The 21,107-nt window shown below is 53.4% G+C and overlaps 1 protein-coding gene across 1 annotated transcript; it reads right to left on the bottom strand.

Annotated features, from left to right (window-relative positions):
- Positions 1-1,872: 1,872 nt before the first annotated feature.
- Positions 1,873-2,178, bottom strand: LOC142364397 (feather keratin Cos1-1/Cos1-3/Cos2-1). The gene has a single exon (XM_075443876.1). It carries the CDS (start codon positions 2,176-2,178, stop codon positions 1,873-1,875), a length of 306 nt encoding a protein of 101 aa, XP_075299991.1.
- Between the last annotated feature and the right edge of the window lie 18,929 nt (positions 2,179-21,107).

Genomic DNA, 21,107 nt, shown 5'->3' with positions numbered 1-21,107 from the left:
TAACTGATCTCCTTCTGCTGGGCTTCCTGACCTCCCTGGGTGGGCACGTGGCCCCAGGTGCCATTATCTTCTCCATGTATCTTCTAACCCTGATGGGGAACCACCACCTCATTATCACTGCATGGAGCAATAAGCACCTCCAGACCTTACCGCATTTCTTCCTCGTCAGGCTTCCTTTGTGGCGATTTGCTACCCCACCACCGGTGTGCCAAAAATGAGGCAGACTTTCCTTGCCACCAGGAAGACCATTGGCGTTGCCTGCTGACTGGCACAGTCGTCTTCCCCTTGCTTGCTGGCTATCACTGAGCGGAGGGTTCTTCAAAATGTCCATCAGTCTTTGGCAATAATCCACATCCCATACAGCCTGAGCATTCCTACTTGAGAAGCCAGCATCCTCGCTCCTAGGACGAGCTTCTTACAGCTCCTAAGGCACGTGCCAATCTCCGCATAGGCTAAAGGCCTTTCCACATACCCCAGATTGCATCTTCAGCTGTGCAGCACTGAAAAGGGTGCGAACCAAGCAGGAGATGTGCTTGTGATCAGGGCCATGCTTGCAGTAGTCCTCGGGAACCGCTTGCTGGGTGAGGGGACGAGAATTTTTCCTCAAAAATATCCAGTCGTCTGTCAGAATCTCTGTTCTTTCTATGGTAGACTATTGCTAATGTTGCAAAGGGGGTAACTGCACTTGCACAGAACCTTTCTGGATCAGAGCTGGAGCCTGGCAGTGGTGCCGCCTCAGAAACCGAGGCAAGCTGCCCCAGGCTTGGAGGAGACCAAGGACTAGAGAGCAGCCATGGGTCTCTGGGCGCTGGGTGCTGTCCTGGAGCTGCAGTGCCCATGGGGCTGTTGGATTCACAGGGAGTGGTGAGTCCATTTGTGTGGCCGATACCAGTACTAACTGGTGAATTGCCTCAGCCCTGCCAATCTGGACAGCAGCTGGGCCCTGCCAGGTGCTCCAGGACCGTATGAGGTACCTATCTCATGTGCCTGTGCTTGTGCGTGCTGGCTGTGGACCCGAGATGAGGCAATGGAAAGGAAGGCAAGGGGGGATGAGGTTGTGGGCTGTCACCAGGTGTTATTGCCTCTAGATGCACACTGCTGCCACCCTTTGGAGCCATTCTGCACTTGAGCCTCCTCCCCCAGCACAGCTCCATCCAGGCCTAGAGGACGTCCCTTCCCCAAGAGACAGAGGGGCTGCTGACCTCATCCCTTGGCCTCCTGCCGCCATGGGCTCCTCCCTCAAGGACAGCAGTTTTACGGGCTCTCTGTTGACAGAACGTTCTCCAGGGCCTTGTGCTCCAGGCCCATCTGAAAACACATGCAGCAAGGCTGACTGTTGCCCGATGCCTGTGGAGTAGCCAGGCATGTCTTCCTCAGCTTCAAGGGACAGGGCGCAGCAGGCAGCCCAGTGCACTGAGTCCTTTCCTCTGGGACTGAGGAAGGGTCTTCTTTTGTGCCCACCCTAACCCTCTCCAAAAAGCCACCTTCTTTCCTGAGCAGACTAGAAGACTTGCCTCAGAAGAAAGGAGGACTTGGAGGCCCGGATTTCGATGCAGCACAATTTTAATGAGTCTGAAAAGCAAGAGAAGGTGGCTCACAGGGAGCGCCAGGGGCAGGCACTGAGATGTGCTGGAGCTTCTGCAGGGGTTCCGTCTGCTTGCCCTGCAGAGGGGGGGGGCGAACACGTCCCTACCAGGTTGGCGCTAGGAGACAGCGACAGCATAGGAAGGAGAGAGAGAGGAGAGTAGAAGGAGAAGCAGAAGCAGAAGAATGGCCCAAAGCTCTAAATGCAATGCCCCAAAGCTCTATCTTCTGTCAAGCACCATGTTCTGAGGTCTTGGAGGTTCGTGCCCGGGGTCGTCGCCTGCAGGTTTAGCAGGGCTGACATCTGCTGCCACAGTAGCGGCTGGTAATGCAGGAGAGGTCAAAGCCTCCGGAGGAGATGGGCACTCCCTGAGAGCTGAGGATGCTGCCAACAGCGGCGGAGGTGGAGGATCCCACAACGGTGTTCTGCGGGAAGGAGCTGAGGATGGGTCCGGGCAGGGTCACCACCACGGGGGAGGGCTCGATGACGACGGTGGAGCTCTGGCACTGCCTGAAACAGGGCTCATTGCAGCTGTTGGCCAGCGGGGTTGGGCCGCAGGGCTGGCATGGCAGGCACGGGTTGCAGCAGGACATGTCACTGGGCTGGAGGGGCACCTGCGAGAGAAGCATGGGGAAGCAGAAAACAGGGACACATGAGCAGCAGCACTGCAACCAACCATGAGGAAGCCAAGGCCCCTACTTGCCCAGCACAGGCTGTCCAGCTGAAAGCTGAAGAGTCACTGCAGCTAAGTGCCAGGCTCTCCCAGTGGAAGACGTTCTCTGCCCTTCCCTCTACCATGAGACACAGCTCCCGGCCCAGGGCTGGGACAGCCCCTGTCAGCTGAGACAGACATTGGTGAAAGACCTGATCTTGGAGCAGGAGGAGAAGAGGCTTCACACTCACCTGATTCCCTATGAGAAGGAGGCGAGAGAAGCGGACGAGAGAGCTGAGAGTTGGGCTGCCTTTTATAGTAGTCCTGCACTGCCTCAGGCCCAGAGGCAGCCTTTGGGGAAGTAATAATTTTCTGACAAGTTCACGTCAAACGCAAAGCGTCTCAGCTAATGGCATGGGCTGTGTCCTGGTTTCCTGTGCTGCTGCCTTTTCATTTCCTGGTGATGCCACGTGCTTCCCCATAGGAAGGCTTCTGTAATTTCCAGAATGAGAGTCCCTTGGCTTTCTGGGGCAGAAAGACATCATCGCAGGCAGAAGACTCAGCTCAAGTGCTGGTGGCACCCCGTGGTGGCAGGTGATGTGCACCTGGGTCATTCCTGTGGGCTTGTTTGTGGCAAAGTTGTCAGGAACTAGGCACCGCTCTCCTGCTTCTCGTCCACATGCCTAAGGACTCCCGGGTAAGATGACATGCCACACCCTTTTCTCTTGCTCCTCCCACCTCTCCCTGATGGTTGCTCCTTGTTGCATGCAGGTGGGCTTCTGCTGGGAGTGTTGGACCCTACTGCAACACTAACAATGCTGTTGGGAACATTTTGCTGGGCTCATTTGCCGCATTCTCTCCCTGTGCAAGCCCTGCAGGTCGCCAGGAGCATGCCTGGGACCTGTTTTTTTTCGCCAGGGTATTTGAATCCTATTCTGTCAGTGTGGATGATGTGAGATCCTGGAGACTGAACGAGTGCCTGAAGCAGACACTTGCTCTAAAGACACTTTGGGGAGGCTCAGAGGAAGTCAAGTTCGTACCGCAGGAGTCAATCGCTATGAAATTAGCCAAGCAGAGATGACGTGTTGAAGAGCAGAGCTTTGTCACAGCTGGAAAGAGGTCTTTGGGAAGAAAGTCCTGGGTCCAGCCAGACCCTGGGGTTGTTTTGTCTCTGCCTGGTCCTGTATCAGTTCAGACTGTACCTATAGCAGAGGTGAACAGGAGTGGTCTTGAAGGGGGCCTTTTCCACTCCCAGGACGCAGACCTCGTGTCCAGCTGGGTACCATACGACCAGAGAAAATGATCATGAACACCTCCCTAAACGCGGAAATGTTGGTCTCACTGAGATCACCATGAGACGCAAGATGCTGGAAGGTTCCTGGCAGCCTTCTGTTGCCTGACAGTGGACTGTATGATCTGTTCCTTTGCCTACTACATAAATTTTGAGGTGGCCAAGACCCCTTTGACCATGTGACGGTGAGTTTGGAGGCAGCACTTCTCCAGCAGGTGTGTCTGCCTGAGGGGATGCTCAAACACCTTCTGACTTTGGGGGCTGTTAAAAGCCCAGCTGCTGCCGCACTGCTCAAGTAAGAATCTCCAAATGCTGAAAAACCTGGCTCTATGGAAACTGTGGTGTAGCAAAGATTGCAACTTGATTCCTCTCCTTGGGATGAGTGCCAGTCTGTCATCTCTCTAGAGAGCCTCCCTGGGTCAGCAGCGTGGGGATGTGAGGAGGTCTGTCTGGAGCAGCAGCTGAAGAGATTTTCTCCACTCCCCACAGGGAGGTTGGGAGGCTGCTTTCAGGTGGCAGAGGAAGGAGAAGATAGGAACCTGCAAGCACCAACACCCTCTTTCTCGGAAGTCTGTGGGCAACGTGTGAAAGGGAAAGCATGACACAGTCCTGCTTTTTCTGGCAGTCCTGGTGGGACTTGCAGCCTTTGGTGAGATGCGTCTTTGAGGCTAGCCAGGATTGGAGAAAGAGGAGGTGCGGACGCAGGCCTCTGCAATGCTGCTGTGCATGGGTAAATGGAAACCTTGGGTAAACTCAGAGAGGTTCTCCTCTGTGCTGTCTGTGGAGAACTCCCAGATGCTTTTCCCTGTGCGGGATGCCAAGCTGCAGGACGGCATAAACTGCCTCTCTGCTGAGCCCACGTGGTTACCCACTGCATGTAGCACAACACAGAAAGAGGGAGTGTGTGGGTGAGTGTTCCCTGTGGAGTGCTTCCCTCCCCAGCACTGTTTGCTTATAGACCTCAGCTTGTCCAGCAGTAGCATGTTGCGGTTGTGGTGAGGCTGGGTCTCTGGCTCCGCAGCCTGTGCAGCAAAGACAACTGTCATTAACAGCATGCTGGTGTGACTTTTGTGTCTGAGATCAGACCCAGGGTCTTGAGCAAGGAGCAAAGTAGCCCAATGAAACTGTCAGGTTCACGCAGGGCCTGGACTTGTGGGAGAGCTATTGAGGGATGCCACCAGAACACCACAAGGCTCCATCGAACACCCTGAGCTGAAGCTAAAAGCAGCAGGGCAATGAGTGTTCAAAAGATGTATGCGACTGGCTTTTCATGCTCGTATTCTTCCCTCAGCCTCCTCTGCAGCGCAATGTTGCAGAAGGGATCCCTTGTTGTGAGACTTGACTGCTCTTGTGGCTTTATGTCCTAGCCAAAACAGCCCGAGGAAGGAAAATCTCTTCCTAGGCGTGCACCTGGACATCAGCCAAATGCTCAGCCTGTGAAGATGATCCCTCAGCTAGAGACTGGGGAAGATATCCTGTTCAGCCGGATTCCCACCAATGCTCCAAGTTCTGTCTTTGCTTTTGCTGTCACTCCACCACCTCAGGGGAATCACCACAGCCTTGATGGGGGGAATCCACACGTCCCAGTTTCCTGACAGAAAACAGCTCTTCACTGCTTTTCTAGGAATGAGCTTGTCCCTCTGTGCACAGTCTGTATCAAATTGGAGTGTGTGAGAAGCAGAGACAGAAGAGAGAGCATCAGCAGGAGGCAAAGAGATTGAAGCATGTGAAGAAAAGAGATGTCCTGTGTCTGAGAGAGATGGAAGAGGGATGAGAGGGATGGAAGGGTGCAGGCAGGTAGAGGTTCTGCATTAACCCGCTCGATTAACATGCTCGCATCTTCTCTGCTTCCTTGTCTGCGCTGACAGCTGAAAAGCTGCGTGCACATTGCGTGTGTGGAGAGCTCAGGGGTTGATTCTTCCACATGGCCGCCTGCAGGATCACCCCCTGGATGTCCTCCATGAAGAGGTTCAGTGGGCTCTTGCCTGAGGGACAAAAACTCTTCCGTACCAGAGCAGGCAGAACCACAGAGGGAGTGCTTCACGCAAGAGAAGAGCAAATGTCTTCTCCTGCTCACTTTTAACTTCCCCTTCCCCCCTGAGCCATTTCCAGACGCTCTGCTCGTGAGGCTGGGAGGTGGTGTTTCGACTTTCTCACACACAAACTGGAGCGCTGGTCTCCACATGCACCTCAGCTCAGTGTGGATCCCAGTGTGCAAGAACGCCTGTCACCTCCTGCCAGGGTGCCCCTAGAGGGGAGCTGTGCTTTGCCCCAGCTGCCTGCTTTCCCATCTCCCAGAGCCTCCGGAGAACAGTCTGCAGTGCCTGGTCCTGATGTGGTGGGCTCGGACACATCCGTCGTTGTGAGGGATCCAAGGAGCCTCTCCGAGAACATGACATCCTCCTTCTGATTCCCTGTTATCTTAGCTAGCTCCTGGGTCCCTGAGGACGCCCTCCGCGGCTGTGCCTTCCTTCCACCCAGCCTAGCAGCTTTGGCCAGCAAAGCTTAGCACGGGGTGAGTTTTCCTCCCTTGCTGGCACTGATCTGCCCTCCGCTATTTGGCTGCAGATCCTGTTGGTGAGTGAGGTCTGTTGGCGGACAGACTCTCCCTGAAACAAGGCTCTGGTATCCCAGGAAGGGAGAGGAGATGAAGATGCCCTGGCAAGGCCAAACCACTCAGTGCACTGGTGAACCCCCCAGTGCCACTGCTTGAGGGTTTCAGTGAGGAAGAAGTGAAGCCTTGGTCTCTGGGGACAGCAGGTAGGTGCCCACTGCCGGGATGATGAGTATGCAGAGAGAATGTGCCTGGAAGTGCAGGCAGGAGGAGAGTGTGGGGAGCATTGCCTGCTTTCAAACCCAGCAGTGCCTTCAGGAGACCTTCCTCCGCACCTGGGAGATGGTGATTGCCTGAAGGTGACCAGTGTCTGACTCGCTACCTGGAGCTGAGGGTAGAGGTCAAAGAAATTGCCAGGTATGGTTGAAAAGCATACCTACATACCTGAAAGTGTTTTTGGGTTTTTTTTGATCTTGTTTTTTGTCTTTGTTTCTCACCATCTTATTTTGTTTTTGAGTTTTGATAATTGACATACATCTTCCCCAGGCTGAATATGTTTTGCCGGTGAGGGTACCTGGTATTTGATCTCCCTGTCTTTGTCTTGACCCATGAGTCTTTTCACCTTCTTTTCTCCCCCTGCCTTATGGAGGAGGGGGCTTGAGAAAGAGTGGGTGGGTGTCTGGCAGCCAGCCCGGGACAAGCCCACCAGAGGACATGACAAAGCTACTCCAAACAGCACAATAGGAAGCCTTTGAGAAACATGACCATAAGGAAGAAATAAGAAGATGGAGGACAGGACCAGGAGCACAGCCAGGAAAGAACATGGACAAGACTCCCATCTGACACCTTTCTGAGAAATGGGTAATTGCAATTATGCTTGGCGAGAATAAAAGTACGCAAGGGAGAACAGCACGGTTCAGGCTCAAAAAGGATCACATCTGAAAAACATTTCCCAGGATATTCTTTAAACTGTCGAGAGCAGCTGGTTGGGAGTAGATGAAGTGGAAGAAAACCCACCGTGCTTATTCATTTTTCTAGCACCCTAATAATCCATTTATGTTCACTTTTGTCCTGATGCCGTGAAAAGTCAGAATTGAAGACTCAATAGTCGGCAGACTATTAAGCAGGTATTCTTTATGACGGCGCCGGGCACACAGGGGATCTCTCCTCCAAATGTGCCTAACAATATGTTAAAGAGCCAGTATCCGAGATATCCGAGGTCAGTACCAACAAATCTGTATCGCCAGCAGTACAACTGAAGCGGGTTTCATAAGTGTACCAATACCGAATGTACATTATTACAGAAGTACAAAGCTTTACCCATGGTTGTACCAACGTACAGCTACCAAAACTACGTTATTCCAGAAGTACAAAGCTCAACTCGTGCTTGTACCAACGTACCAAAATGTATACCCTCAGACACTAGCAGTCTGGGATACATCGCTCAGCGTAGGACATCACCTATGACTTACGAGAACTCTCCAAATGACCGGTCTCACATTTCAAAACAGAGAAAGAAAGGAAAGGAAAGGAAAGGAAAGGAAAGGAAAGGAAAGGAAAGGAAAGGAAAGGAAAGGAAAGGAAAGGAAAGGAAAGGAAAGGAAAGGAAAGGAAAGGAAAGGAAAGGAAAGGAAAGGAAAGGAAAGGAAAGGAAAGGAAAGGAAAGGAAAGGAAAGGAAAGGAAAGGAAAGGAAAGGAAAGGAAAGGAAAGGAAAGGAAAGGAAAAAAGAAGAATACCTTTACTGCTTGAGATGGTCCTTGTCTGCTCCTGCAGTGATCCAAATGAGGCGAGGAGTCTCTCTGGGAACTCCCGGGGGTACCCTAGGGAGTCCTGTTGTCAGCGGGTCCTGCAGCGCAGCAGAGTGGGTCCCGCCTGGGTCGCCAGAAATGATGCCGTGAAAAGGTGGAATTGAAGACTCAATAGTCAGCAGACTACTAAGCAGGTATTCTTCATTACAGCGCTGGGCACACGGGGGATCTGTCCTCCAAATGTGCATGCCAAACACCCTGCCATTTCAGGTTAAATACAATCACAACATACATATTCATTATATTTCCGAGAAATACTTAGCATATTCATGACTTTCCTAAGAAGTAATTAGCTTATGTTAATATCTTTCACACATGTCTGTTAGCATCCTCGGGTGGTCTTGGGGGGTCTCAAGATGAAGGCTTATACTCCTCATCACAGTGTCCGCTGGTTGACCTTTGTTTCTGCGCAAACGCAGTTCTAAGATTACGTATACCGTGTCCTTCCAGGTAGTTTTGCTCCGGTCTTGTTGCCCTCTTGGTGCCTCTTTGTCTCTGTAGCTTGGTACATCTGTCCTCCCAAGGCTGAGCTGTCTGGGGTAGAATTATTTAGGAGCCTCTCTATCTTAGAGCTTTCCTGTTTTCTCAAATCAGCAAGTCAAGTTTGTCTAAGTAGTGTTATTGAGGAGCCTCTTTATCTTAGATCTTTCCTGTCTTCTCAAAACAGCAAGGATCTACTTTAGTTTAATTACAATCACTGTGGTAAGTGGAAATTTTATGTTTACAGGTATCAGTCCTAAGCGAGTGCATTCTGGGGACAGAAAAGCTTAGAGCGGATGATCATGCAGGTGACTATTTGCAATCTCTGGGTGACATTTGTATTAGTTAGGGTCTTCCTTCGGGCAGATTATTTTTTCACTTTCAGATAACCTCCTTTGTAATATTTAGAGCCGTGGCAAAGAAGAGCAGGACACCTGTAACTGATCTCCTTCTGCTGGGCTTCCTGACCTCCCTGGGTGGGCACGTGGCCCCAGGTGCCATTATCTTCTCCATGTATCTTCTAACCCTGATGGGGAACCACCACCTCATTATCACTGCATGGAGCAATAAGCACCTCCAGACCTTACCGCATTTCTTCCTCGACAGGCTTCCTTTGTGGCGATTTGCTACCCCACCAACGGTGTGCCAAAAATGAGGCAGACTTTCCTTGCCACCAGGAAGACCATTGGCGTTGCCTGCTGACTGGCACAGTCGTCTTCCCCTTGCTTGCTGGCTATCACTGAGCTGAGGGTCCTTCAAAATGTCCATCAGTCTTTGGCAACAATCCACATCCCATACAGCCTGAGCATCCCTACTTGAGAAGCCAGTATCCTCGCTCCTAGGACGAGCTTCTTACAGCTCCTAAGGCACGTGTCAATCTCCGCATAGGTTAAAGGCCTTTCCACATACCCCAAATTGCATCTTCAGCTGTGCAGCACTGAAAAGGGTGCGAACCATGCAGGAGATGTGCTTGTGATCAGGGCCATGCTTGCAGTAGTCCTCGGGAACTGCTTGCTGGGTGAGGGGACGAGAATTTTTCCTCAAAAATATCCAGTCGTCTGTCAGAATCTCTGTTCTTTCTATGGTAGACTATTGCTAATGTTGCAAAGGGGGTAACTGCACTTGCACAGAACCTTTCTGGATCAGAGCTGCAGCCTGGCAGTGGTGCCGCCTCAGAAGCCGAGGCAAGCTGCCCCAGGCTTGGAGGAGACCAAGGACTACAGAGCAGCCATGGGTCTCTGGGTGCTGGGTGCTGTCCTGGAGCTGCAGTGCCCATGGGGCTGTTGGATTCACAGGGAGTGGTGAGTCCATTTGTGTGGCCGATACCAGTACTAACTGGTGAATTGCCTCAGCCCTGCCAATCTGGACAGCAGCTGGGCCCTGCCAGGTGCTCCAGGACCGTATGAGGTACCTCTCTCATGTGCATGTGCTTGTGCGTGCTGGCTGTGGACCCGAGATGAGGCAATGGAAAGGAAGGCAAGGGGGCATGAGGTTGTGGGCTGTCACCAGGTGTTCTTGTCTCTAGATGCACACTGCTGCCACCCTTTGGAGCCGTTCTCCACTTGAGCCTCCTCCCCCAGCACAGCTCCATCCAGACCTAGAGGACGTCCCTTCCCCAAGAGACAGAGGGGCTGCAGACCTCATCCCTTGGCCTCCTGCCGCCATGGGCTCCTCCCTCAAGGACAGCAGTTTTACGGGCTCTCTGTTGAGAGAACGTTCTACAGGGCCTTGTGCTCCAGGCCCATCTGAAAACACATGCAGCAAGGCTGACTGTTGCCCGATGCCTGTGGAGTAGCCAGGCATGTCTTCCTCAGCTCCAAGGGACGGGGCACAGCAGGCAGCCCAGTGCACTGAGTCCTCCCCTCTCTTTCCTCTGGGACTGAGGAAGGGTCTTCTTTTGTGCCCACCCTAACCCTCTTCAAAAAGCCACCTTCTTTCCTGAGCAGACTAGAAGACTTGCCTCAGAAGAAAGGAGGACTCGGAGGCCCGGGCTTGGATGCAGCACAACTTTAATGAGTCTGAAAAAGAAGAGGAGGTGGCTCACAGGGAGCGCCAGGGGCAGGCACTGAGATGTGCTGGAGCTTCTGCAGGGGTTCCGTCTACTTGCCCTGCAGAGGGGGGGGGCGAACACGTCCCTACCAGGCTGGCACTGGGAGACAGCAACAGCATAGGAAGGAGAGAGAGAGGAGAGTAGAAGAAGAAGCAGAAGCAGAAGAATGGCCCAAAGCTCTAAATGCAATGCCCCAAAGCTCTATCTTCTGTCAAGCACCATGTTCTGAGGTCTTGGAGGTTCGTGCCCGGGGACATCGCCTGCAGCTTTAGCAGGGCTGACATCTGCTGCCACAGTAGCGGCTGGTAATGCAGGAGAGGTCAAAGCCTCCGGAGGAGATGGGCACTCCCTGAGAGCTGAGGATGCTGCCAGCAGCGGCGGAGGTGGAGGATCCCACAACGGTGTTCTGCGGGAAGGAGCTGAGGATGGGTCCGGGCAGGGTCACCACCACGGGGGAGGGCTCGATGACGACGGTGGAGCTCTGGCACTGCCTGAAACAGGGCTCATTGCAGCTGTTGGCCAGCGGGGTTGGGCCGCAGGGCTGGCATGGCAGGCACGGGTTGCAGCAGGACATGTCTCTGGGCTGGAGGGGCACCTGTGAGAGAGGGCAGGGGGAAGCAGAAAACAGGGACACATGAGCAGCAGCACTGCGCCTGACCATGGGGAAGCCAAGGTCCCTACTTGCCCAGCACAGGCTGTCCAGCTGAAAGCCGAAGAGTCACTTCAGCTAAGCGCCAGGCTCTCCCAGTGGAAGACGTTCTCTGCCCTTCCCTCTCTCATGAGACACAGCTCCCAGCCCAGGGCTGGGACAGCCCCTGTCAGCTGAGACAGACATTGGGGAAAGACCTGATCTTGGAGCAGGAGGAGAAGAGGCTTCACACTCACCTGATTCCCTATGAGAAGGAGGCGAGAGAAGCGGATGAGAGAGCTGAGAGTTGGGCTGCCTTTTATAGTAGTCCTGCACTGCCTCAGGCCCAGAGGCAGCCTTTGGGGAAGTAATAATTTTCTGACAAGTTCACGTCAAATGCAAAGCGTCTCAGCTAATTGCATGGGCTGTGTCCTGGTTTCCTGCGCTGCTGCCTTTTCATTTCCTGGTGATGCCACGTGCTTCCCCATAGGAAGGCTTCTGTAATTTCCAGAATGAGAGTCCCTTGGCTTTCTGGGGCAGAAAGACATCATCGCAGGCAGAAGACTCAGCTCAAGTGCTGGTGGCACCCCGTGGTGGCAGGTGATGTGCACCTGGGTCATTCCTGTGGGCTTGTTTGTGGCAAAGTCGTCAGGAACTAGGCACCGCTCTCCTGCTTCTCGTCCACATGCCTAAGGACTCCCGGGTAAGATGACATGCCACACCCTTTTCTCTTGCTCCTCCCACCTCTCTCTGATGGTTGCTCCTTGTTGCATGCAGGTGGGCTTCTGCTGGGAGTGTTGGACCCTACTGCAACACTAACAATGCTGTTGGGAACATTTTGCTGGATGCATTTGTCGCATTCTCTCCCTGTGCAAGCCCTGCAGGTCACCAGGAGCATGTCTGGGGCCTGTTTTTTTTCGCCAGGGTATATGAGTCCTATTCTGTCAGTGTGGATGATGTGAGGTCCTGGAGACTGAACGAGTGCCTGAAGCAGACACTTGCTGTAAAGGCACTTTGGGGAGGCTGAGAGGAAGTCAAGTTCGTACCGCAGGAGTCAATCGCTATGAAATTATCCAAGCAGAGATGAGGTGTTGAAGAGCAGAGCTATGTCACAGCTGGAAAGAGGCCTTTGGGAATGGAGTCTTGTGTCCACCCAGACCCTGGGGATGTTTTGTCTCTGCCTGGTCCTGTATCAGTTCAGACTGTACCTATAGCAGAGGTGAACAGGAGTGGTCTTGAAGGGGGCCTTTTCCACTCCCAGGACACAGACCTCGTGCCCAGCTGGGTACCATACGGCCAGAGAAAATGATCATGAACACCTCCCTAAACATGGAATGTTTGGGGTCACTGAGATCACCATGAGACGCAAGATGCTGGAAGGTTCCTGGCAGCCTTCTGTTGCCTGACAGTGGACTGCATGATCTGTTCCTTTGCCTACTACCTAAATTTTGCGGTGGCCAAGACCCCTTTGACCATGTGACGGTGAGTTTGGAGGCAGCACTTCTCCAGCAGGTGTGTCTGCCTGAGGGGATGCTCAAACACCTTCTGACTTTGGGGGCTGTTAAAAGCCCAGCTGCTGCCACACTGCTCAAGGAAGACTCTCCAAGTGCTGAAAACCCCGGCCCTGGCCCTATGGAAACTATGGTGTAGCAAAGATTGCAACTTGATTCGTCTCCTTGGGATGAGTGACAGTCTGTCATCTCTCTAGAGAGCCTCCCTGGGTCAGCAGCGTGGGGATGTGAGGAGGTCTGTCTGGAGCAGCAGCTGAAGAGATTTTCTCCACTCCCCACAGGGAGGTTGGGAGGCTGCTTTCAGGTGGCAGAGGAAGGAGAAGATAGGAACCTGCAAGCACCAACACCCTCTTTCTCGGAAGTCTGTGGGCAGTGTGTGAAAGGGAAAGCATGACGCACTCCTGTATTTTCTGGCAGTCCTGGTGGGACTTGCAGCCTTTGGTGAGATGCGTCTTTGAGGCTAACAAGGATTGGAGCAAGAGGAGGTGCGGATGCAGGCCTCTGCGATGCTGCTGTGCATGGGTAAATGGAAACCTTGGGTAAACTCAGAGAGGTTCTCCTCTGTGCTGTCTGTGGAGAACTCCCAGATGCTTTTCCATGTGCGGGATGCCAAGCTGCAGGACGGCACCAGCTGTCCCTCCACTGAGCCCACATGATTACCCACTACTTGCAGCATCACACAGAAAGAGGGAGTGTGTGGGTGTGTGTTCCCTGTGGAGTGCTTCCCTCCCCAGCACTGTTTGCTTATAGACCTCAGCTTGTCCAGCAGTAGCGTGTTGCGGTTGTGGTGAGGCTGGGTCTCTGGCTCCGCAGCCTGTGCAGCAAAGACAACTGTCATTAACAGCATGCTGGTGTGACTTTTGTGTCTGAGATCAGACCCAGGGTCTTGAGCAAGGAGCAAAGTAGCCCAATGAAACCGTCAGGTTCACGCAGGGCCTGGACTTGTGGGAGAGCTATTGAGGGATGCCACCAGAACACCACTAGGCTCCATCCAACCCCCTGAGCTGAAGCTAAGTGCAGCAGGGCAATGAGTGTTCAAAAGATGTATGCGACTGGCTTGTCATGCTCGTATTCTTCCCTCAGCCTCCTCTGCAGCGCACTGTTGCAGAAGGGATCCCTTGTTGTGAGACATGAGTGCTCTTGTGGCTTTAAGTCCTAGCCAAAACAGCCAGAGGAAGGAAAATCTCTTCCTAGGCGTGCACCTGGACATCAGCCAAATGCTCAGCCTGCAAAAAAAAAGACCCATCAGCTAGAGACTGGGGAAGATGTCCTGTTCAGCCGGATTCCCACCAATGTTCCAAGCTCTGGCTTTGCTTTTCCTGTCCCTCCTCCACCTCAGGGCAATCACCACAGCCTTGATGGGAGGAATCCACACGTCCCAGTTTCCTGACAGAAAACAGCTCTTCACTGCTTTTCTAGGAATGAGCTTGTCCCTCTGTGCATAGTCTGTATAAAATTGGAGTGTGTGAGAAGCAGAGACAGAAGAGAGAGAATCTTCAAGAGGCAAAGAGATTGAAGCGTGTGAAGAACAGAGATGTCCTGTGCCTGAGAGGGATGGAAGAGGGATGAGAGGGATGGAAGGGTGCAGGCAGGCAGAGGTTCTGCATTAACCCGCTCAGTTAACATGCTCACTTCTTCTCTGCTTCCTTGTCTGCGCTGACAGCTGGAAAGCTGGATGCATATTGCACGTGTCGAGAGCTCAGGGGTTGATTCTTCCACATGACTGCATGCAGAATCACCCCCTGGTTGTCCTCCATGAAGAGGTTCAGTGGGCTCTTGCCTGACGGACAAAAACTCTTCCGTACCAGAGCAGGCAGAACCACAGAGGGAGTGCTTCACGCAAGAGAAGAGCAAATGTCTTCTCCTGCTCACTTCTTCCTTCCGCTTCCCCCCTGAGCCATTTCCAGACGCTCTGCTCGTGAGGCTGGGAGGTGGTGTTTCGACTTTCTCACACACAAACTGGAGCGCTGGTCTCCACATGCACCTCAGCTCAGTGTGGATCCCAGTGTGCAAGAACGCCTGTCACCTCCTGCCAGGGTGCCCCTAGAGGGGAGCTGTGCTTTGCCCCAGCTGCCTGCTTTCCCATCTCCCAGAGCCTCCGGAGAACAGTCTGTAGTGCCTGGTCCTGATGTGGTGGGCCGGGGAAACCTCCATCGTGGTGAGGAATCCAAGGAGCCTCTCTGAGAACGTGACATCCTCCTTCTGATTCCCCGTCATCTTAGCTAGCTCCTGGGTCCCTGAGGACGCCCTCAGCGGCTGTGCCTTCCTTCCACCCAGCCTAGCAGCTTTGGCCAGCAAAGCTTAGCACGGGGCGAGTTTTCCTCCCTTGCTGGCACTGATCTGCCCTCCGCTATTTGGCTGCAGATCCTGTTGGTGAGCGAGGTCTGTTGGCGGACAGACTCTGCCTGAAACAAGGCTCTGGTATCCCAGGAAGGATGAGGAGATGGACATGCCCTGGCACGGCCAAACCATTCAGTGCACTGGTGAACCACCCAGTGCCACTGCTTGCGGGTTTCAGTGAGGAAGAAGTGAAGCCTTGGTCTCTGGGGACAGCAGGAAGGTGCCCACTGCCTAGATGATGAGTATGCACAGTGAATGTGCCTGGAAGTGCAGGCAGGAGGAGAGTGTGGGGAGCATTGCCTGCTTTCAAGCCCAGCGGTGCCTTCAGGAGACCTTCCTCCGCACCTGGGAGATGGTGATTGCCTGAAGGTGACCAGTGTCTAACTCGCTACCTGGAGCTGAGGGTAGAGGTCAAAGAAATTGCCAGGTATGGTTGAAAAGCATACCTAAATACCTAAAAGTGTTTTGGGGTTTTTTTTGATCTTGTTTTTTGTCTTTGTTTCTCACCATCTTATTTTGGTTTTGAGTGTTAATAATTGACATGCATCTTCCCCAGGCTGAGTCTGTTTTGAGGGTACCTGGTATTTGATCTCCCTGTCTTTGTCTTGACCCATGAGTCTTTTCACCTTCTTTTCTTCCCCTACCTTGTTGAGGAGGGGGCTTGAGAAAGAGTGGGTGGGCGTCTGGCATCCAGTCCGGGACAAGCCCACCAGAGGACATGACAAAGCTACTCCATACAGCACAATAAGAAGCCTTTGAGAAACATGACCATAAGGAAGAAATAAGAAGATGGAGGACGGGACCAGGAGCACAGCCAGGAAAGAACATGGACAAGACTCCCATCTGACACCTTTCTGAGAACTGGGTAATTGCAATTATGCTTGGCGAGAATAAAAGCACACATGGGACAATAGCACGACTCAGGCTCAAAAAGGATCACATCTGAAAAACATTTCCCATGGTCTTCTTTAAACTGTCGAGAGCTGCAGGTCGGGCGTAGATGAAGTGGAAGAAAACCCACCGTGCTTTTTCATTTTTCTGGCATTCTAATAATCCATTTATGTTCACTTTTGTCCTAAGCGAGCGCATTCTGGGGACAGAAAAGCTTAGTGTGGACGATCATGCAGGTGATTATTCGCAATCTCTGGGTAATATTTGTATTAGTTAGGGTCTTCCTTCGGGCAGATTATTTTTTCACTTTCAGATAACCTCCTTTGTAATATTTAGAGCCATGGCAAAGGAGAGCAGGACACCTGTAACTGATCTCCTTCTGCTGGGCTTCCTGACCTCCCTGGGTGGGCACGTGGCCCCAGGTGCCATTATCTTCTCCATGTATCTTCTAACCCTGATGGGCAACCACCTCCTCATTGTCACTGCGTGGAGCAATAAGTACCTCCAGACCTTACCGCATTTCTTCCTCGACAGGCTTCCTTTGTGGCGATTTGCTACCCCACCACCGGTGTGCCAAAAATGAGGCAGACTTTCCTTGCCACCAGGAAGACCATTGGCGTTGCCTGCTGACTGGCACAGTCGTCTTCCCCTTGCTTGCTGGCTATCACTGAGCTGAGGGTCCTTCAAAATGTCCATCAGTCTTTGGCAACAAACCACATCCCATACAGCCTGAGCATCCCTACTTGAGAAGCCAGCATCCTCTCTCCTAGGACGAGCTTCTTACAGCTCCTAAGGCACGTGTCAATCTCCGCATAGGTTAAAGGCCTTTCCACATACCCCAAATTGCATCTTCAGCTGTGCAGCACTGAAAAGGGTGGGAACCAAGCAGGAGATGTGCTTGTGATCAGGGCCATGCTTGCAGTAGTCCTCGGGAACTGCTTGCTGGGTGAGGGGACGAGAATTTTTCCTCAAAAATATCCAGTCGTCTGTCAGAATCTCTGTTCTTTCTATGGTAGACTATTGCTAATGTTGCAAAGGGGGTAACTGCACTTGCACAGAACCTTTCTGGATCAGAGCTGCAGCCTGGCAGTGGTGCCGCCTCAGAAGCCGAGGCAAGCTGCCGCAGGCTTGGAGGAGACCAAGGACTAGAGAGCAGCCATGGGTCTCTGGGCGCTGGGTGCTGTCCTGGAGCTGCAGTGCCCATGGGGCTGTTGGATTCACAGGGAGTGGTGAGTCCATTTGTGTGGCCAATACCAGTACTAACTGGTGAATTGCCTCAGCCCTGCCAATCTGGACAGCAGCTGGGCCCTGCCAGGTGCTCCAGGACCGTATGAGGTACCTCTCTCATGTGCCTGTGCTTGTGCGTGCTGGCTGTGGACCCGAGATGAGGCAATGGAAAGGAAGGCAAGGGGGGATGAGGCTGTGGGCTGTCACCAGGTGTTATTGTCTCTAGATGCCCACTGCTGCCACCCTTTGGAGCCATTCTCCACTTGAGCCTCCTCCCCCAGCACAGCTCCATCCAGGCCTAGAGGACGTCCCTTCCCCAAGAGACAGAGGGGCTGCTGACCTCATCCCTTGGCCTCCTGCCGCCATGGGCTCCTCCCTCAAGGACAGCAGTTTTACGGGCTCTCTGTTGAGAGAACATTCTCCAGGGCCTTGTGCTCCAGGCCCATCTGGGAACACACGCAGCAAGGCTGACTGTTGCCCAATGCCTGTGGAGTAGCCAGGCATGTCTTCCTCAGCTCCAAGGGACGGGGCACAGCAGGCAGCCCAGTGCACTGAGTCCTCCCCTCTCTTTCCTCTGGGACTGAGGAAGGGTCTTCTTTTGTGCCCACCCTAACCCTCTCCAAAAAGCCACCTTCTTTCCTGAGCAGACTAGAAGACTTGCCTCAGAAGAAAGGAGGACTCGGAGGCCCGGGCTTGGATGCAGCACAACTTTAATGAGTCTGAAAATGAAGAGGAGGTGGCTCACAGGGAGCGCCAGGGGCAGGCACTGAGATGTGCTGGAGCTTCTGCAGGGGTTCCGTCTGCTTGCCCTGCAGCGGGAGGGAGGCGAACACGTCCCCGCCAGGCTGGCACTGGGAGACAGCGACAGCATAGGAAGGAGAGAGAGAGTAGAGTAGAAGAAGAAGCAGAAGCAGAAGAATGGCCCAAAGCTCTAAATGCAATGCCCCAAAGCTCTATCTTCTGTCAAGCACCATGTTCTGAGGTCTTGGAGGTTCGTGCCCGGGGACATCGCCTGCAGCTTTAGCAGGGCTGACATCTGCTGCCACAGTAGCGGCTGGTAATGCAGGAGAGGTCAAAGCCTCCGGAGGAGATGGGCACTCCCTGAGAGCTGAGGATGCTGCCAGCAGCGGCGGAGGTGGAGGATCCCACAACGGTGTTCTGCGGGAAGGAGCTGAGGATGGGTCCGGGCAGGGTCACCACCACAGGAGAGGGCTCGATGACGACGGTGGAGCTCTGGCACTGCCTGAAACAGGGCTCATTGCAGCTGTTGGCCAGCGGGGTTGGGCCGCAGGGCTGGCATGGCGGGCACGGGGTGCAGCAGGACATGTCTCTGGGCTGGAGGGGCACCTGCGAGAGAGGGCGGGGGAAGCAGAAAACAGGGACACATGAGCAGCAGCACTGCGCCTGACCATGGGGAAGCCAAGGTCCCTACTTGCCCAGCACAGGCTGTCCAGCTGAAAGCCGAAGAGTCACTTCAGCTAAGTGCCAGGCTCTCCCAGTGGAAGACGTTCTCTGCCCTTCCCTCTACCATGAGACACAGCTCCCAGCCCAGGGCTGGGACAGCCCCTGTCAGCTGAGACAGACATTGGGGAAAGACCTGATCTTGGAGCAGGAGGAGAAGAGGCTTCACACTCACCTGATTCCCTATGAGAAGGAGGCGAGAGAAGCGGATGAGAGAGCTGAGAGTTGGGCTGCCTTTTATAGTAGTCCTGCACTGCCTCAGGCCCAGAGGCAGCCTTTGGGGAAGTAATAATTTTCTGACAAGTTCACGTCAAACGCAAAGCGTCTCAGCTAATGGCATGGGCTGTGTCCTGGTTTCCTGCGCTGCTGCCTTTTCATTTCCTGGTGATGCCACGTGCTTCCCCATAGGAAGGCTTCTGTAATTTCCAGAATGAGAGTCCCTTGGCTTTCTGGGGAAGAAAGACGTCATCGCAGGCACAAGACTCAGCTCAAGTGCTGGTGGCATCCTGTGCAGGCAGGTGATGTGCACCTGGGTCATTCCTGTGGGCTTGTTTGTGGCAAAGTTGTCAGGAACTAGGCACCGCTCTCCTGCTTCTCGTCCACATGCCTAAGGACTCCCGGGTAAGATGACATGCCACACCCTTTTCTCTTGCTCCTCCCACCTCTCTCTGATGGTTGCTCCTTGTTGCATGCAGGTGGGCTTCTGCTGGGAGTGTTGGACCCTACTGCAACACTAACAGTGCTGTTGGGAACATTTTGCTGGACGCATTTGTCACATTCTCTCCCTGTGCAAGCCCTGCAGGTCACCAGGAGCATGCCTGGGGCCTGTTTTTTTCCCCAGGGTGTATGAGCCCGATTCTGTCAATGTGGATGATGTGAGGTCCTGGAGACTGAACGAGTGCCTGAAGCAGACACTTGCTGTAAATACACTTTGGGGAGGCTGAGAGGAAGTCAAGTTCATATGCAGGAGTCAATCGCTATGAAATTTGCCAAGCAGAGATGAGGTGTTGAAGAGCAGAGCTTTGTCACAGCTGGAAAGAGGCCTTTGGGAAGAGAGTCCTGGGTCCAGCCAGACCCTGGGGATCTTTTGTCCCTGCCTGGTCCTCTATCAGTTCAGACTGTACCTATAGCAGAGGTGAACAGGAGTGGTCTTGAAGGGGGCCTTTTCCACTCCCAGGACACAGACCTTGTGCCCAGCTGGGTACCATACGGCCAGAGAAAATGATCACGGACACCGCCCTAAACACGGAATGGTTGGGCTCACTGAGATCACCATGAGACGCAAGATGCTGCAAGGTTCTTGGCAGCCTTCTGTTGCCTGACAGTGGACTGTATGATCTGTTCCTTTGCCTTCTACCTAAATTTTGAGGTGGCCAAGACCCCTTTGACCATGTGACGGTGAGTTTGGAGGCAGCACTTCTCCAGCAGGTGTGTCTGCCTGAGGGGATGCTCAAACACCTTCTGACTTTGGGGGCTGTTAAAAGCCCAGCTGCTGCCGCACTGCTCAAGTAAGAATCTTCAAGTGCTGAAAAACCTGGCCCTGGCCCTATGGAAACTGTGGTGTAGCAAAGATTGCAACTTGATTCCTCTCCTTGGGATGAGTGCCAGTCTGTCATCTCTCTAGAGAGCCTCCCTGGGTCAGCAGCGTGGGGATGTGAGGAGGTCTGTCTGGAGCAGCAGCTGAAGAGATTTTCTCCACTCCCCACAGGGAGGTTGGGAGGCTGCTTTCAGGTGGCAGAGGAAGGAGAAGATAGGAACCTGCAAGCACCAACACCCTCTTTCTCGGAAGTCTGTGGGCAACGTGTGAAAGGGAAAGCATGACGCAGTCCTGCATTTTCTGGCAGTCCTGGTGGGACTTGCAGCCTTTGGTGAGATGCGTCTTTGAGGCTAACAAGGATTGGAGCAAGAGGAGGTGCGGTCGCAGGCCTCTGCAATGCTGCTGTGCATGGGTAAATGGAAACCTTGGGTAAACTCAGAGAGGTTCTCGTCTGTGCTGTCTGTGGAGAACTCCCAGATGCTTTTCCATGTGCGGGATGCCAAGATGCAGGATGGCACCAGCTGTCCCTCCACTGAGCCCACATGATTACCCACTACTTGCAGCATCACACAGAAAGAGGGAGTGTGTGGGTGTGTGTTCCCTGTGGAGTGCTTCCCTCCCCAGCACTGTTTGCTTATAGACCTCAGCTTGTCCAGCAGTAGCGTGTTGCGGTTGTGGTGAGGCTGGGTCTCTGACTCCACAGCCTGTGCAGCAGAGACAACTGTCATTAACAGCATGCTGGTGTGACTTTTGTGTCTGAGATCAGACCCAGGGTCTTGAGCAAGGAGCAAAGTAGCCCAATGAAACCGTCAGGTTCACGTAGGGCCTGGACTTGTGGGAGAGCTATTGTGGGATTCCACCAGAAAGCCACAAGGCTCCATCCAACCCCCTGAGCTGAAGCTAAGTGCAGCAGGGCAATGAGTGTTCAAAAGATGTATGCGACTGGCTTGTCATGCTCGTATTCTTCCCTCAGCCTCCTCTGCAGCGCACTGTTGCAGAAGGGATCCCTTGTTGTGAGACTTGACTGCTCTTGTGGCTTTATGTCGTAGCCAAAACAGCCAGAGGAAGGAAAATCTCTTCCTAGGCGTGCA

The sequence above is a fragment of the Opisthocomus hoazin genome, chromosome 26 (assembly GCF_030867145.1).
Source record: "Opisthocomus hoazin isolate bOpiHoa1 chromosome 26, bOpiHoa1.hap1, whole genome shotgun sequence".
NCBI classification, from domain to species: domain Eukaryota; kingdom Metazoa; phylum Chordata; class Aves; order Opisthocomiformes; family Opisthocomidae; genus Opisthocomus; species Opisthocomus hoazin.
Note: the sequence above shows the minus strand (reverse complement) of the source record. Positions and strands in the feature narration are given on the sequence as shown.